Source organism: Thermoascus crustaceus (genome assembly GCF_041956765.1).
Source record: "Thermoascus crustaceus strain CBS 181.67 unplaced genomic scaffold VTN00scaffold_2, whole genome shotgun sequence".
Lineage (NCBI taxonomy): Eukaryota > Fungi > Ascomycota > Eurotiomycetes > Eurotiales > Thermoascaceae > Thermoascus > Thermoascus crustaceus.
In genome coordinates, this window is record NW_027192528.1 from 2232487 (window position 1) to 2248946 (window position 16460).

A 16460-nucleotide genomic window follows, 5' to 3' on the forward strand; every position below is an offset into this window, starting at 1 on the left:
CTTCAAGCTTCCAACAACTCGTTTGTTTACCGGATCCGATTGTCCAATCTGAAAATGGTCTAGTCTATCGATAAAGTTCGAGGTTGTTAGGATGGGAAGGAGCGCGATGTCGCAATCACGACGCGGGATGGGTAATGTAATAATACCGCGGAGAAGCAGGGACACTTCACTGTGCTAATTACGAGCATTCATTAGGCATGGCTTCTCTCTCTCAAAGACTTATTACATGTCACCAAACTGTGACCCGATTATGCGTCTATTCAGACTTCTATAAACATAAATTAAAGTACGTACATGCAATCCAGCGCGCATAAATACAGAGCACATGCGAGATCTATATATAAGCAGACAAACATTCGAGCCATAGAATCAGAAACCATGCAAAACATAATACACAAAATGCTCTTGGTATCTATGTATAATATCACGTATCGCATCGCATCGGACCGCGTCACAAAAACGTAACATGCATGGCATCGTTGCTCCATGAGAAAAAAAAAAGGTCGCAGACAGATAAATACGGGATATGGAATTAAACAGAAACAAAAGCAAAAACAGGGGTTAGCTACCCTCGGGGGTATCTAGACATCTTCTATGCAAATGAAAATGACCAGGGAAAATGCGTGCTTATTGTCTATGAGGTCGTGATGAGGATGGATAAAATATATACCGGATGGAAATGCAACATATGCATGATGAGCATCGCTCTCATTTCGTGTGCTGTAAAGAGAGAGATGATGGGCGTGGTATGTCTCGATGAATCCCGTGTTGGAGTAGAGTGGAGGATGATCAGTATACAGAGGCCCTGGACCACTTGCCCCTCGCTCTGATCCGTCGTCCAAAGATGTAGAACAGGTACGGAATCGGGATCAATCCCACGGCGATGAACCCCAGCAGACTCGACGCCCAGTCGATGCCCAGGTTATGGAACATGCCGTTCGCGAACAGCGGGAAACACCCTGCGAAGACGCTCCGCAGGAACGTGTTGGCCGCGACCGCGCTGGCGGACGCCTTTTGGAACGTGTCGATCAGATAGTTCAGCGCGGCCTGGAAGATGGTGAAGAACCCCAGGCCCATGCAGGCCGCGCCGAACTGCGGGCCGATCCAGTGGACGTCGCGGGAGGACGTCCAGCCGAAGATGAACAGACCGGCCGCGAAGAAGATGGATCCCGCCATCATGGGCGGGAGGCGGGCCTCGGGGACGGGGCGGTTATTGTTCGCCTTGTAGCGCTTGACATAGAAGCGCTGGTTCGTGATGTTGGCGACGGCGCCGAAGAGAATGCCGATGAGGAGTGACAGGAAGGGCAGGGCGCCCACGACCAGGTTCCAGCCTCGTTCTTCCTGGAACTCGATGGGGAAGGACGCGAGATTGAGGTACAAGATACCGTACACAAACGACGCATATAGAGCGACGAAGAAGCAGATCGGCGTCGTCAGAAGTTGGAAGGGACGGATAAGGTACTTGTTGCCCAGCTCTTTGAAACTAACGTCCCACTCCTCGTGTCGGGCGTGCAGAGCCCAATTGCCAGTTTCGTGGCGTAACCTTCGAGCCTTGTACACCAGTAGTATCGGAGGGTAGCTCTCATCAAGGAAGATAACGTCAAGTGTGAAAAAGAGCATCATCATAATGCCGGTGATCTTGGAACAGTTAGTATCTGGTTTATTATGACATAACAGATCAGAGAAAAAAAAGCCTCACGTATTCAGTCCACCTCCACCGCAGATAGCTCTGCACGATTGCACCGCCAACAATTGGTCCCAGCACCGGTCCTCCCACAACGGCCAATGCATATCCGACAATGGCGGCACCGCGCTCTTCGGCAGACCAGATATCACTTAAAACACCGCCCGTATTTGTCACGGGGGCGGAACCGAAAAGACCGGCGAAGAATCGCGTAAGCATAACCGTCTGTACATCCTTGGCAGCTGCGGTACCAAAGGAGAATATAGCGGCTATAAAGTACGGCGCCAGGACAGCTGGTTTTCGTCCATACACCTCGGAAAGCGGCGCCCAGATGAGCGGGCCAACACCGAAACCGAAAAGAAGCAGCGTGAGACCGAGTGTACCGACTTCCTTTCCGATCCCAAAATCGGAAGATAACTGTCCAATTCCTGGGGAGTAGCTTTTGTACTGTCAGTTTTCTCAAATCCGAACAACGCCAACGCCGCCGAATAGAATGAATATAACATACACAGAACTCGCCCAAGTCGCACCTGGAAATCACATATATAGTCAGCAACGGTGCTCAATGTCTCTCTCACACACGCAACAAAAAAAAAAAAAACATACCCATCGTCGTCAATCCATACAATATCGTTGTGACCGCCTTCTTCTTGAACCCCCAGTTCAAGGGTCTGTACGGATCATCAGGTCCGTCAAAGTCGACAATGACATCGGGCCCCGTCTTCGTATGGGCCAGCGGGTGCGTAAACTTTGCCGTCTGTCCAGGCTCGCGACTTCGAATCCTCGAAATCACCGCATGGGCACGATTCTCGAAGGTCGAGACCGCGGAGGCGACCGTGGTCTGCTTCTCTAGAGCTCCAACGTCGTCGGCAGGACCAGCGACGGAGCTGGAGTCGGAAACGATCGAGCTGTCATCCGACTCATGGGGGTCGGTAGCCGCGCAGGTTATGGACTCCGCTGCCATCGTACTCCGTACTCGCCGTGGTAATCAATTGTTTAGTCGTTTAAATCGTTTCCAACAAGACATCCCCTCGCGCTGGGCTGGCGGTGCGAATGCGACGAAGACCCAACGCTCGGAAAGATATATACAATTCAAACGACAAAAACAATCGTAACAATCGAGAAGAATAGGAAGAAAAAACCAGGAACGAAACGGAGAGAGAGAGAGTTCGAACCGGGGAACAAAAAGAAAAGAAAGAGGAGAAAGAAAAAAGAGAGAAACGCAACGACGTCAGAAGGCGAACGAAAACAGCACTCCAGGGTCGCAGCGCGCGGTCCATGGACCGGCCACCGAGCAAGAACTGTGTTAAATCATACTTGACATTGAACCTCTGCCGTCTTTGCCGGATTCGGTTTCCACCGCGGGCTCGAGGGCGAAAGAACGTGCTTCAGGTAGTCCATCAGGTGGGTCAGCCAGAACGGCCGTTGATGCTCGTAAAAACGCGAGTCTGCATCGGATGCTCTTCCGGCAACCTTCTCGGCCTGGATGGAGGCGCGAGCTTCGAGCGAGCGGCGTTTGAGGTCGCCACCAGCGTCGGAAGTCGGCCGATAGCAGGCTTATCGGAGCTCCGACTGACTGACTCATGGAGAGGGTCTGATAGGGAAAACATGACTATTTCTGTGCCTGAAATCATTGAGATGTCCCAGCTCGTCTGAGAAATTCACGGATGGACTTTTCTTTCTTCGGGGATGCTTGAAAGATGATGGACAGGAGATGAGGCGAACTGAGAGAGAAATCCGCAAGCAGCCCGACGACCATCGGGAAGGAGCACCGTCACATGACCTGATATGCTTGATGGAGGATGCTGGAAGATGCGATTCAACAGAACTGAATTCCTATTAGATTCAGTGCTGTAGATGATGAATAAGATCTAAAGCTACCTACATGCACGATGTGGGGAAGGATGTGTACTAAGAGTACTCGGAATGAGCTAAGTATGAAACTGCTACTGGATAGCTAATTGAGCGACTGAAACAACCTAACTACCGAATCATTGACGCCTATTTCAAGAGCAGTTCTATCCTGGACAAAAAGGTTCACCTCTATTTCCACTTTTGTACAGTACAGTACATCCAACACCAAACAGCGAGTGCTAGATATATACCTTACGTCTACCTACAGCTCTGATCCGACGCCGGCCGTAAGAAAAGATAAACATTGTAGGAAAAAAAAAGAAAAGAAAAGATAAGATAAGCGGCTGCGCACATGTCTTTCAAGCATGCGAGGCGGTGACAGCAGCAGGATGGGAAGTCTCCCATTTCTGAATCGCCTCCATCCCCGCCGTCACCTTAAGCCCGATACGGGCATCGAGCTCGTAGCTCTCCCATTTGGCCGCCTTTTCGAGGTACTCCTTGCACTCGCGCACCTTTTCCCTCTCGAGCTTAAGCTTCTCAGCATCCAGACCCGTCGTGCCCTCAGCAGGGGCAGAACTCGTAGGGTCATGCAACGCCACATAGGTCGGGCGTTCCATCCACAGGTTGGCGGCCATCTCGTAGTGTGCCGCCGGGCAGGTCCAGTCGTCCTTCAAACCGCCCTTGAACAGAGATCGGTCATGCTTCAAGATCTGGTTCTGCAGGATCTCCCTCGCCTCGCCATGTCTGCGCATAGAACGGAGAACGGCAGCTCGCAGTAGCGCCAGAATCGCCTTCTCGTCTAGACCCTCTCGGTGCCAGTGCTTGTTGGCGTCGCTCTCGGACCACGCTAGCTTCCTCAACGACTCCTCTAGCTGCTCCGTCGTCATCCGGCCATGGCCGTTCCAGAAGAAAATCATCTCCTCCACCGGGTCAACGCCAACGGCATCAACAAGGTCGACTTTCCACTCCTTGGCACGAGCTTCCCATTTCGCGACCTTGCGCGTCACAAACACATCGAAAGGCAACTGCCGTGCCATGAATCGTTTCTTGCCCGCCTGCGTTGGCGCCTTGCGGAAGAGCTCCGTGGCCTTCTCAGCATGCTTCTTCGCAAATGCAGGGTCACTGTCGCGGTTATATCTATACAAAGCAAGGTGTGATGATCCAGCGATGTAATAATATAAGGACCGAGACCAGGAATTGAGCTCAACACACTGGATCAATCATGAGCAATCTGCAAACCAGGAACCGAATCGAGAGGAACGGTGAATACATACCTCAAGGAAAGACTGCGAACAGAGTCCATACTTGTGGAGGTACATAGCGTTCAGGCTCCTCTCAAACACACGCAACGCTTCAACCTGCTTGAGCGGGCTGCGGTTGTCCCCACACAGCAGCTTCAAAGCAGCCTCCAGATTCTTGTTGGCGCCGTTCATCCTGGACTCCTCCAGGAGCCACAATTGACTCTTGGGAAACCGACTTCTCATCTCCGCCAGGAGAGAGGCGAGTCTCTCCCGGGGGTAGCCTTCGATACCCTTGTCCTCCTCAGTCATCGCATCGGGGATGATATCGCAGTATCGGACAAAACCGTTGTAGTAACCCAACAGGGCAAGCGCCGCAATCGCACCCATCAGATTGTGGAACTTGCTCGCTTGCCAGAGCATCCGCAAGCCTCGTTGTTTGTCCCCTCTGAAGCCGATAATGGAGAGTAGTTTACTGAACGCTGGAGGTACCATCGAAATGATCAGCAGAAGGATACCAAAGCAGAGATTCGCCCCGGAATGCACGAAAACGTCTATCGGGTTGCTGAAGATCTCCGAGTCGGGATCGTGGTTGAGCATGCCCGCTAGATTCGCTGCGGAGGAAACCCGGGAGTGAGAAGCCTCATCAGACAGCGCCAGTTCAGACAGTTTCTCCGACAGCTCCTGGCCCTCTACCTGACCCTGTTGGGCGGTCGAAGTGTCGCGCGATTCCGGCTCGGTTGACGTTCCACTTGGAGACTCCGATGACTTGCGGATGCCGGAAGAACCTCGACTTCGCCCTTTCTTTGATGCGAATCTCGAAGGTGACGGGCTGGCTTTTGCCGACTTCTTCTCCCCTCCCAGCGTAGGTGAGCTCGCAGCATGTCCGATCCGATGGGTCGAATCGATCGACGCTTTGCGCGAATCTGTCACATCTCCGGCCGGTTTGCCCTGTATAAATTTCTCTTCCATTTGTAGGATACCATCCAGAGTTATATACGCTTTCCTCAGCTTGTAGAATGCCTTTATACTCTCCGTCAGGCTCTCATTAAGCACTCCAACAATAGCACCCATAAGCTGAGCTATGGCCTGGCAGAGCGCAAACTCGGCCCCCGGAGCATATATCTGCGAGCGGTAAGCATTTTGAGCGTGGACATTGTGCTGCGCTCGATGCTGGTCATTTGCGGCGCTTGTTTCAGCTTCGCCGAGTCGTTCGGATGCTGCGAAGACAAAGGACTCAATGTCAGATGCACACCAACGGAACAGGAGCGACAAGCCGTGTACCTTCACGCATAACCTCCTGTTCAAAACCCAACGTTGCTCGCACGAATCCGACGACGCCCTTTCCAAGCTAGGAACAACAATAAATCAGTACACCGGCCAAGAACGGTTAACCAAACCCAAAGCGAATTCCGGTCCTGCATGTCCCGCCGCACTCGACAGCTCGCGTACCTTATGATAAGACGAATTACCCTGGTCAAGGCCCTCCTCAGCACCGTCGACATCGTCATTGAGCACCAAAGTCGCCGCTGGGCCACCACCGCATCAGTTTCACGTCCGAGCGCTCATCCTGAAACAACCAGCCTCCGGAGTGCTCACAACAGACATACCTCTCAAAGCATGTTCAACTGTTGGAACCAAGAGGGGGGGGGGGAAAACCAGTCAGCCACATCGAATGGTTCCGGAGAAAGTGTTCCCGGGCTGAACTCACGATCCTGTGACTCGTTCAGGGAGTCAAGGGACTGTGTCGAGGCATTGGCGCTTGGCTTCTTGCCGTACAGCCATGATCCCACTCTAAACATATTGATCTTGAAGGAATGGAAAAGGAATTAACGGAATTAATACAGGTAAGGACGGAGGGAACAAAAAAGGTAAAAGCAAAAAAAAAACGGGGAAAAAAAGAAGGCAACGGAATCCCTATGATGTCAGCCGCTCTTCTCCGGAGGAGGGGCTTGGGGTTCGGACTCGACGGACGAAAAGGGGGGAGGAGGGAGGAAAGAGGAGGACGAGGGGAGAAGAAATCCAAGGTCCTCCCATCGACCGGAGCGTGAGAGAGAGCCCGATCCCTTCATGGACACAACGCGACGAGGGGAGAGAGACAGCGACATGCGGGATGGGGCGGGAGAAATATGAGATCGTGTGCCTGGCGGACGGACGAGGCGGAGCAAGGCGGACGGCGCGTCTGGAACCGGCGCTTTTGACGTCGACGGGCTCAGCCAGTGGCGGGCTGGCCGTCTGCGGCTGACAAGAGACAGCTGTAGGGAGTCTTGATACGAGGAAATGTAAGCAGTTAAATATAGAGTAGCATCACTTCGGCGTGGCACAAAGAGAGCCAGCTCCAGGGGGACCGTTGCGAGAGGTACGGAGGCTGTAAGCTACACTAAGCTAGGGCCTAGAGCCCCGACAAGCTAGAGCGATAATAACCTAAGAGTATCTCCGCGATCACCATCCACCTTGCCTCGCCGACCAGACAGGCTGCCCGACAACAGCTGTGCTAGATAACTCAGCAGAGCCCCTCCATTCTTTCTCCTGCTCTTCAGCTTCTCCTTGGTTTCTTTTTCACCTTCTTCTGCCCCACGCCTCTGAATACGCCCCCCATCCGCACTTCAGCCATCCGCCATGTCAGCTCAGAACCAGCCCGAAACCTCACAACAGCCCCAGCAGCAGCAGAAGCCTCCCGTGCTGGAGGAGGATGACGAGTTCGAGGACTTCCCGGTTGAAGGTGAGTATTTTCTTCTTCTAACGACAGCTGCGCACCTCACATATTCTGGTTGTGCCATGCCATGTTCCTTTGATGTTCTGTTCTCTCCCCCGCCACCGCTCTGTCGTTTGTCAAAAGCCCCTCCTCCCGGGGTCCTCAAATCTCCTGTGACGATCAACAATCGCGCTGACCATACATGTACTTGTCTCGCACAGACTGGCCCCAAGAAGAGACCGAGCAGGGCGCGAACGGCGGCAACGTCCACCTTTGGGAGGAGAGCTGGGACGACGATGACGCCAGCGAGGATTTCTCGAAGCAGCTAAAGTGCGTCTCCCTTTGGGACAACGACGATGCTACACGGCTTCGTATACGTTACAATAGAAGCAGCGCTAACCCTCGCTCCACGTACAGGGAAGAATTGAAGAAAGTCGAAGCGTCCAAGTAAAAGAACGAAACAAACGAACGGAACAAACCGCGGGATATGTTTACCTACCTAATCACGACGATGGATGAGCGGGCGAGCTATTTGTAGGAGCGCACAGAGAGACAGATTTGATTTGTTCTATTAGGCAGATGATGAATATACCAAGCGGATGAAATGAAAAAGTCTCCGGGTTGCATTATTGGTATTGTTGTTATTGTTGTTCTTAGCCGAAAATATGTCGCCGTACAACAATGATAGGAACCGAGAAGTGGGGGTATGATAGAGAAATAAGTTTCTATGGAGATAACCGCACCGTGCTCGGTTTATCATGTCCAAAAGGGGAGGGGAAGGACCACAGGCGTCATCGAGTTGAAAAGCTGCAAGATCGAAAGAGAGGGAAAGGGACGACGCACTCGTCTACGTCTAGGCTGATCTTTATCCTACCCAGAAGCCTCTTGATCAGAGGAACAAGTTCTTTGCAGCGCGTTCAGAAGCTTCTTTCTACCCGAACACGTAACAGGCCCGTAGAACTGGACCACTCTAAAGAATAAACTGAGCTTGCGAAACGTCGACCCATCTCAGCGAACGACACCCGAGGGCTATCACCCCTTTACCTACCTAAACTGGGTAGCCAGCTAGACCCATGATGTCCAGGTACATGGATTTGTATATACGAGTTACGATATATATATATGAGCAGCAGAGAACGCAGATTAGAGGTTTGGCCCTATCTCTATTCTCATGCCATTAGAATCGTAGTCCGTGTCGGAAAACTTGTCTTTGAATTTGGCTTGCTTTGAGTACATTATAGTCGTAGACATGATGTGATTGTAGCCATGATTATGAAAAGTTGACGTGGCACTGAAGGGAGTGATGTATGCTGGTCCCCAAGTGACTAAAAAAAGAGTAGATGCAGTCCGTACTATGGTCCCGCCAAAAGAGCCCAATATGGCTAGAACCGCTAATCTCCCCTTTTATTGATGATGATAGGGTATATGGGAGTTCCCCCTTTTGGAAATTTATATTATTTACTTACTTGACAGAGCAACAACACCAGGCAGCTCCTTGCCCTCCAGCAGCTCGAGCGAAGCACCACCGCCGGTGGAGACGTGGCTCAGCTTGTCCTCGACACCGTACTTGGCGGCGACGGTAGCGGTGTCACCACCGCCAATGATCACAATGTTACCCGACTGGGCAGCAGCGACGGCGGCGTCCAGGGTGGCCTTGGTACCCTTAGCGAACGGCTCCATCTCAAAGACACCAGGAGGACCGTTCCAGAGGATGGTCTTGGCCTTGGCGATGGTCTGCTTGTAGAGCTCGATACTCTTCTCGCCGACATCCAGACCCATGTAGCCGTCTGGGATGCCGTCGGCGTCGGTGGCATAGCCGGTCTTGGCGTCCGCGGCGAACTTATCCGCAGTGACGTAGTCGACGGGCAGAACAACCTCAACGCCGTTCTTCTTGGCCTTCTCGATGACCTCGCCGACAATCTTGCTGCCGGGCTCATCGAACAGACTGTTTCCAATCTTGACGTTCTCAAGAGTCTTCTTAAAGGTGAAGGCCATGGCACCCGTGATGATGAGGATGTTGACCTTGGAAATGAGGTTGTCGATCAGCTGGATCTTGTCAGAGACCTTGGCGCCACCGAGGATGGCAAGGAAGGGCCGCTGGGGGTTCTCCAGGGCCTGGGCGAAGTAGTCAAGCTCCTTCTTGACCAGGAAGCCAGCGGCCTTCTGGGGCAGGTCAACACCGACCATTGAGCTGTGGGCGCGGTGAGCAGTGCCGAATGCATCGTCTGATAGACACGGAAGAGTCAGGGTTAGCAACTAGCATAGCAGCAAATGTAATTAATGTTGGGTACGGGGGTTCCTACTGATGTAAACATCTCCCAGGGCAGTCAGGCCCTTGCGGAACTCGGCGACCTTCTCCTTGTCGGCCTTGATCTTGTTGCCCTGCTCATCCTTGGAGCTGCCCTCCTCCTCAGCGTGGAAACGCAGGTTCTCCAGCAGAATGACCTGGCCACCGGAGGCCTTGTTGACGGTTTCCTCGACCTCCTTGCCAACACAGTCCTCGGTGAAGATGACGTTGCGGCCAAGCAGCTTCTCCAGCTCCGGAACAACGGGCTGCAGGCTGTACTTGGGGTTTCTCTTGCCGTCCGGACGGCCCAGGTGGGACATCAGGATCACGGCCTTGGCGCCATTCTCGATGGCGTACTTGATGGTGGGCAGAGCACCAACGATACGCTGGTTGTTGGTGATGTTCTTGTTGGCATCGAGGGGGACGTTGAAGTCGACCTGGTGAGGTTATTGCGTCAGCACCTCCTCCTTTGAAACACACTGTAATTGACGTACCCGGATCAGGACACGCTTGTCCTTGAGGTCGACGTCAGTGATGGCGAGCTTGCTAGAGAGAGACATGTCTGCGGTGTTCTGCGTTGGTCGAGGTCAGCGACAATTGGACAGAGACAGAGAGGTCAAGTGAGATACCTGGAGAAGAAGTACGGAAACAGAGCAGAAGATGGGCCAAGGGAGGAGAGCTTCGGTGCAGCGGCGGGGAGCCAAAAGGAGGTTATATCCTCGTCGCTGGCCGCGTTTGTTGAGATGGTGGGGCTCCGGTGAGAGGTGGGATGATGGAGCCGCCGTCGGGCTGATGCGGGACTGATGTCAGCAGCCCGGGGTCCCGCAGCCACAAGCTCGAAAACGCTCCACGGAACAGACCGGGCGCACTGACTGGGTAAGGCTTCTTCCTCGGTCCTTCACCGTGGCGGTACGGAGCTCTGCTGCCATCCGTTGATCCTTGCTGATCGGCCCGTCTCAGGGTACTCATGATCTGTACGCACATCGTAGCAACGTTATATATTCCATCATATACTCGTTGTCAAAGACACGTATCTGGCTACATCATGTCTCGTTTCACACGTTTTGCAAATTGTCAACTGACTGGTGCAGAATTCAAACTCCCCAACCCCTAAATCGCCCAAGGACGCCCTATACATATAACCCACAGCAGAAGCAAAGCCAGTATACCGGTTTTTGAACGATACCCGAAACAAGAAAACCAAAGCCTGTAAAGCATGGTTATTGTCTGCACACGCCATAACCCCGCTTTCGTTCAGTCATCGTCAGAGTTGGACAGCGACAGGTAGGCAGTCCACGCGATCCCGATAGTAGAGACAAACGGCTAACGAGATGTCAGTTGCAGCGCTTGCATCATAGGATGGCGGGGAACCTACGATTTGAAACCGAATTGGGACCACTCGGAAGTTCAGAACTTGAACAATGGGCCACAGAATGAAGTTGGCCTTGAGGGTCGGCAGATACACGTCCTGAAGCTTGCGCACCAATGCCCTCCTGCCTCCTCCTTCAGCAATGGTCATGAAGGAGAAGAATGCGAACAGTCCTTGACCTGTTAGCCAATGTCCTTGGGATTCTCGACAATAGATGCCCATACCAACAGGGGCAAACATGAACTGGTCCGCAGCTACCCTCTTCAATGCAGGTATCGTGGCGTTCTTCTTGGTGAGCGGGAACGCTTTCGACAGGAACTTGAACCATTGAAACTGGACCGGTGCCATAAAAAAACCATACGCCATGAATCGGGTAAGTCGCTCGAAGTCGAACGGCGGCGGGTTTTTGACGAATCCCAGCTCTCCCAGTGCAGGCGGCTTCTCCTTGTCTAGGTCGTGGATCTCAATCGAGATATAGTCATCACCTGCGCCCACAGATCTGCGTTTCGCTCGAGCCTTCACAGCTGAGATCGTTTGTGCGACAGTATCAGCGACACCGGCAAGGACCTGGAAAAGTGGTTGTTAGACCGGGCTCGCGATACAAATGGAGGGCAAAGAGTCTCGGGCGGTAGAAGCTCGGTGGACATACAGCATTGGTGACCATCGTGGTCAGGACTATTGAATGACATTGATGTCAGCGACAGATCCTCAACGGTCGCTGATGAGACATCAGACCCTTACCTGGCTTCTCCGCATAGTATGCGTTGAATTTAGAGGCTAATCTCATCGTCACAGCCATCTCGATCAGAAAAATGATTGTGTGGAGCAGCGGCTGTAGATGTAAACAGAAAAAAAAGAAGGAGAGTCAGCCTCAGCTTTCTAACGATTCATATTGGACTTGAAGGTGAAGTCGTATGGAGAGAGTGATAAGGAGGTAGTCTAAGTCGAAGACGATAAGAAATAAACCGTCCAACCACGTACCACACGACCGTAGATGTATCTCCTATTCAGGCCGTCGAGGACCCTTCGTCGTGTTGTATTGAGCATGGTGAAAAGCCGAAAGGAGCAGGCCGCCTGGTCTGATAGAACAGGATCGAAAGACGAGGAGATTCGTCCGGTCGGCGAACGGGGTCCGGGGGCCAGACGCGACAGTATGACGCAAAAGAAGGCGGGTAAAAATCAGGGCAGCAGGGCAGCTTTTTGTGGGGGATCAGGGAAGACGATCTACTACTAAGTCAGAAAGAGGACGAATAGCTCTGATTCAAGAATCCCAGGGCACGTCCTCGATGACGGGTTGACAGGAGAGAGAAGCGTCCGGTCGATGACGGATGAAAGATTCGAGGGGGATCATCCTCGCAGGCGCCCCCGGCATGCTGGGAGGCTCAGCGTGTGTCCCTTGGCGCCGCTTTTACCGCCACCCTTCCATGTCGTGGTGTCATGCGCGCAGGCAACCGTCTGTCGCTTCTCTGATCGTTTGATCCTCTGGAGCTACCTACTTCTTTTTCATCGCCTATTCCTAAGTTGTTATCTCGTCCGTATACATGGTCAAAGGCCTATCTGCATGTAATCTTATCACGGAATTCCCCAGACCCTCCCTCTGAACTAGTGTAGCACCGAAGGTGGGTATCCTTTTTTAGCACTGCTAAATGCAATTTTGCATCTCCTAGAATACCACTCCCAGCATTGTCGCATTCTATTAGTATCTACTAACCAGACAGCAAAATCCCTAATGTGAATATACCTCCCTCTACAGTCTGGAAGTCGATGTCGGTAAGATTACGCGAGCGGACCAGGCAGGAGGATGATTACCTTAGTAGTACAGAGCAAAACCACAGTCGCCCCATTGATCGGCTTTCTCATACTGTATTAATTGAGTAGCGTAGCGCTGAAGCCGCACAAGTGACTCGGGGCGGGTCGTGCTCGTTGTATGACTGGGGTAACCAGCACAGTCTGGAGGGCCTGAAATGCAACACAGCCTACAGTAGTGGGGACGCCTAAGCAAAGCTCTAGTATACCTATAAAGTCTTCCGTCTTTTATTTCACTAATATTGAGTATTCTTTATTTATTTGTTTCACTTCGAGAGGGGAGTTTACTATGCAGATAGGTTCTGGTCCAATTCTGTACTGTCCAGTACTTCCACGGGTCTTTTTTGGACTTGCATGACTTGAGACCTTGAATACCGCCAAGATGGGACTTCAAGATCTACCGACAGAGATACTCGCCCAGTGCGTTGTGTATCTGGACCACTTTCCCGACTTGGCTGCCTCCCGTCTCGCTTTCAAACGGCTTGCCGAAATCATTGCCCCGATGCTGTTGCACCATGTCAAAGTTCGCATATCACAGACCTCTCTAAACAGGCTAGAAGGATTATCCCAGAACCTCACAATTGCCAAATCGATTGAAGCTGTGGAGATCGATCTATCGTTCTACGACGCCCTCGTGGCGAAGGACTTTTCAGTATACGCACGGTGTCGTAACTATAATGTATTCTGGAGGACAGAAATGTATGAACGGTGGGCTTTTTGGGGTTGTAGCAGCGAAGAAGAACAGAACCAGGTGGGTAGGGAACTTGACAAAGGTCGCCAAATCGAGGAAGAATGGGACGCACTTCACAACGGGGACTGTGACATGGACAATCTCACACCCAGTCAGAGGATCCTCCAAGATGCTCACCTGGACTATCTCTGCCTATATGATGACCAAGAACTTGCAAAGAAGGATAATCTGCATGTATCCAGATTGTGAGATGTGTTCTGATGATTCACACGGCTTCAAAGAGTAGTGCTTTCGAACGACATATACACTTCCAAGTCCAATTCAGAAGATGCATCTTCATTCTCAGATGCAGGGCTGAAATCAATTCGTTTGGAGCCATTTTGCTGCAATAGACACCGCTATCATGCAGAGATGACCCCTCCTGTACAGCTCATCCCAGACATCTTCAGTGCCCTGGAGAGATCCTCTACGTTCCCAAGGGAAGTCGACTTCTCGATCTCCGCTCGCAATAACCTTACCGTTCTGGAGATATCGTCAGAGCAGCTGCACCGCATCAATCACGTCCTACACAGGGTGAAGTGGTTACATATCTTTATCGAGCCATGATGTCAAGAAAACTCCTTTGCAAGCAACAACTGTGCATACAGTGAGATCTAACACCTGGGAAACGCGACGCGTGCTTTCTGTGATATAGGAGAGCTAGAGGACCTCATGATCAGCTTTAAACAGTATCCTTGCGATAACGAGGTGCCAAAGATGTCTGCGGCTCAGATCCTGCCGCTGCAAATATGGATGTGGCCCCGCCTGCAGACTCTGACGCTGGAAAATATCACATTCCACCAAGAGGAACTAAGGGTCTTGAAAGAGCGATGCAGCGAAGAATTGGAAACATTAGAGCTTCGATGCCCATATCTTCTCTCCAGATCGTGGCCAGACGCAGTCGAGTACCTGCGGAACTGGGATAAGCTGGAACAGATAACTTTTGAGTATCCGAAGGGCGGAGAGTTGGAAAGCCGAGGGTGATCTTGAGGAAGAAGTCGCCCAGTACCTCCGTCGCGAACGTGAGGACAACCCGATGGCGAAGTTTCTTGTTGATAGTCAGTAGCTGGAACATTTGTGGATGGATGAGGAGTCACGGACATTACTCTGAAATGACTTTGAGCGCTTCATCTAGTTCAGAATTGTCTGCCTGGCGGTCAGCCAGGGTCTTCTCCAGCATAGGGAATCACCATTGCTATGGATCTTCACTTTTTGTCGCACTCTACTGTACATACTATAGCCCTGGCGGATGTTGCCAAATAACTGGTGGCTTTAAGGGAGAACTCCGTGTGGACAAGGAAGGGATGATCTGATCCGACCTACCTAAGATCACCCGTTTTTTTTACCTATTCAAGGTAGGCACCTAACCTACCTAAGTTTTCAGAGAGACGTGACGATTCCATGAGTCTAGACAGGTAGACAATAATACCTATCTAGGTATTTGAACTTTGCCCAGGGATGCCATGTCCGAGTTAGGGAATCAATTATAGCATTTTAGGTACCTATCTGCGGGGCCGACCCTTCAATCGCCCGCGACCTAGTAGGTATCCCGCAACCAAGACAGCTTTGTAGCATTCTCACTTTGATCGTCGTCTTCTCTACTAATAGCATTTCTGCAGAAGAGCTTCCATAAAAAGTCATTGGGCACTGAAGCATATTTTTTAGTGGTCAATTTATTGCAGAATACAACCTCAAAAGCACTGACTGCAGCTAACATCCCTAGAACTGAACCTGAAATTCCCCGACATGGCTCGCTCCCAAAAGGACAGCATGCTCTTGCAACTCCCAGGAGAGCTACGCAATCAGATCTACATGTGTCTCTTCACCTCGACCAGGCTCTCCTTTGGCGAGAGGAGCATCAGTCGTATTGAGAGAAAAACGTTCAAGCCTGCGCCTAATTCGCTATTCTTCGTACATGCCGTCAGATCAACAAAGAAGCCGCACCACTTTGGCTTGGTCAGGTACTGTTCAGCTTTGAAAATCCAGAAGATATGCTCGACAAGCTCTCTGCACTACCTCCGGCCACCCTGTCACAAATCTGTCATGTCCGCGTCGGTGGACGCCCCTTGATGCTCACGCCGATCGGTGATGAAGACGATGTGTACTACAGGCTTGCGTGGGCACTCAAGTTACTTCCAGGCTTACGCCTGGACCGAAGTTGCCTATGACACTCTTGAATGATTGGTCAGATACGGGAATGGATGGAGGGAACTCCACTTCATCACACCCAACTCCAAATTTCTCGGCTTCGCCAAGGTCGATATGCTCATGGCAGACCCGTACTGGCGCAGACCTCAACCAAGCACTTGGAAGGACATTCTGCTCCAGCGCGATGGTGTAGACTCCGGGGCTTCTGTCACCATCTACCGTTCTACCCAATCTGATGACCCTGGCGCAGTTATCAGCTCCCGCACATGCCAACTCTTCGAGCAGAAAATATCGTCCCCGGAAAACCTGCAAAGGTTTGATGTGGAAGAAGATAAGCAGTTGCTATCCAGAGATGAAATGGGGAAAGAGCCGCTGGTGGTTGTAAAACGTGGTCGCCATGCTAATATTGCAGAACCAGATGGCCCCCGTATATGCCAGAAGACATTCGGGAATGGGCGCATGGTTTAACTTGGGCAGAGATCCGGCGCCAGTGTATTGACTTCCTAGATGAGGATGAGGATGAGGACGAGGATGCAGACCTTGACTTTATAAAAGAGGATAAAGAGGCTGAAGTCGATAGGTGCAATGAGGTCGACGAGTATGAATGGAATCTTGTCAACTAGAGAAGGCTGTCCTAGACTTGCAGCGT

At 51.7% G+C, this 16460-nt stretch overlaps 7 protein-coding genes across 7 annotated transcripts; 2 read left to right on the forward strand and 5 right to left on the reverse strand.

Annotated features, from left to right (window-relative positions):
* Nucleotides 1-789: 789 nt before the first annotated feature.
* VTN00DRAFT_4336 (uncharacterized protein) lies at nt 790-2648 on the reverse strand (the record flags this gene model as incomplete). Its single annotated transcript, XM_069430753.1, has 4 exons — nt 790-1638; nt 1700-2123; nt 2193-2214; nt 2291-2648. 4 exons carry the CDS (start codon nt 2646-2648, stop codon nt 790-792), a joined length of 1653 nt encoding a protein of 550 aa, XP_069289857.1.
* Nucleotides 2649-3897: 1249 nt separating this feature from the next.
* Nucleotides 3898-6578, reverse strand: VTN00DRAFT_4337 (uncharacterized protein; the record flags this gene model as incomplete). The annotated part of the gene is made up of 6 exons (XM_069430754.1): nt 3898-4749; nt 4813-5996; nt 6061-6127; nt 6229-6305; nt 6387-6404; nt 6488-6578. 6 exons carry the CDS (start codon nt 6576-6578, stop codon nt 3898-3900), a joined length of 2289 nt encoding a protein of 762 aa, XP_069289858.1.
* Nucleotides 6579-7395: 817 nt separating this feature from the next.
* On the forward strand, nt 7396-7922 carry VTN00DRAFT_4338 (uncharacterized protein; the record flags this gene model as incomplete). Its single annotated transcript, XM_069430755.1, has 3 exons — nt 7396-7498; nt 7693-7801; nt 7889-7922. The coding sequence occupies 3 exons, from the start codon at nt 7396-7398 to the stop codon at nt 7920-7922; spliced, it is 246 nt and encodes an 81-aa protein (XP_069289859.1).
* Nucleotides 7923-7966: 44 nt separating this feature from the next.
* Nucleotides 7967-8231, reverse strand: VTN00DRAFT_4339 (uncharacterized protein; the record flags this gene model as incomplete). Its single annotated transcript, XM_069430756.1, has 2 exons — nt 7967-7999; nt 8064-8231. The coding sequence occupies 2 exons, from the start codon at nt 8229-8231 to the stop codon at nt 7967-7969; spliced, it is 201 nt and encodes a 66-aa protein (XP_069289860.1).
* Nucleotides 8232-8614: 383 nt separating this feature from the next.
* On the reverse strand, nt 8615-10742 carry VTN00DRAFT_4340 (uncharacterized protein; the record flags this gene model as incomplete). The annotated part of the gene is made up of 6 exons (XM_069430758.1): nt 8615-8862; nt 8938-9696; nt 9775-10195; nt 10253-10330; nt 10388-10558; nt 10632-10742. The coding sequence occupies 6 exons, from the start codon at nt 10740-10742 to the stop codon at nt 8615-8617; spliced, it is 1788 nt and encodes a 595-aa protein (XP_069289861.1).
* Nucleotides 10743-11012: 270 nt separating this feature from the next.
* VTN00DRAFT_4341 (uncharacterized protein) lies at nt 11013-12174 on the reverse strand (the record flags this gene model as incomplete). Its single annotated transcript, XM_069430759.1, has 6 exons — nt 11013-11081; nt 11134-11300; nt 11352-11694; nt 11777-11802; nt 11869-11959; nt 12109-12174. The coding sequence occupies 6 exons, from the start codon at nt 12172-12174 to the stop codon at nt 11013-11015; spliced, it is 762 nt and encodes a 253-aa protein (XP_069289862.1).
* Nucleotides 12175-13315: 1141 nt separating this feature from the next.
* VTN00DRAFT_4342 (uncharacterized protein) lies at nt 13316-16434 on the forward strand (the record flags this gene model as incomplete). Its single annotated transcript, XM_069430760.1, has 7 exons — nt 13316-13869; nt 14017-14202; nt 14621-14721; nt 15387-15574; nt 15625-15791; nt 15853-16125; nt 16224-16434. 7 exons carry the CDS (start codon nt 13316-13318, stop codon nt 16432-16434), a joined length of 1680 nt encoding a protein of 559 aa, XP_069289863.1.
* Between the last annotated feature and the right edge of the window lie 26 nt (nt 16435-16460).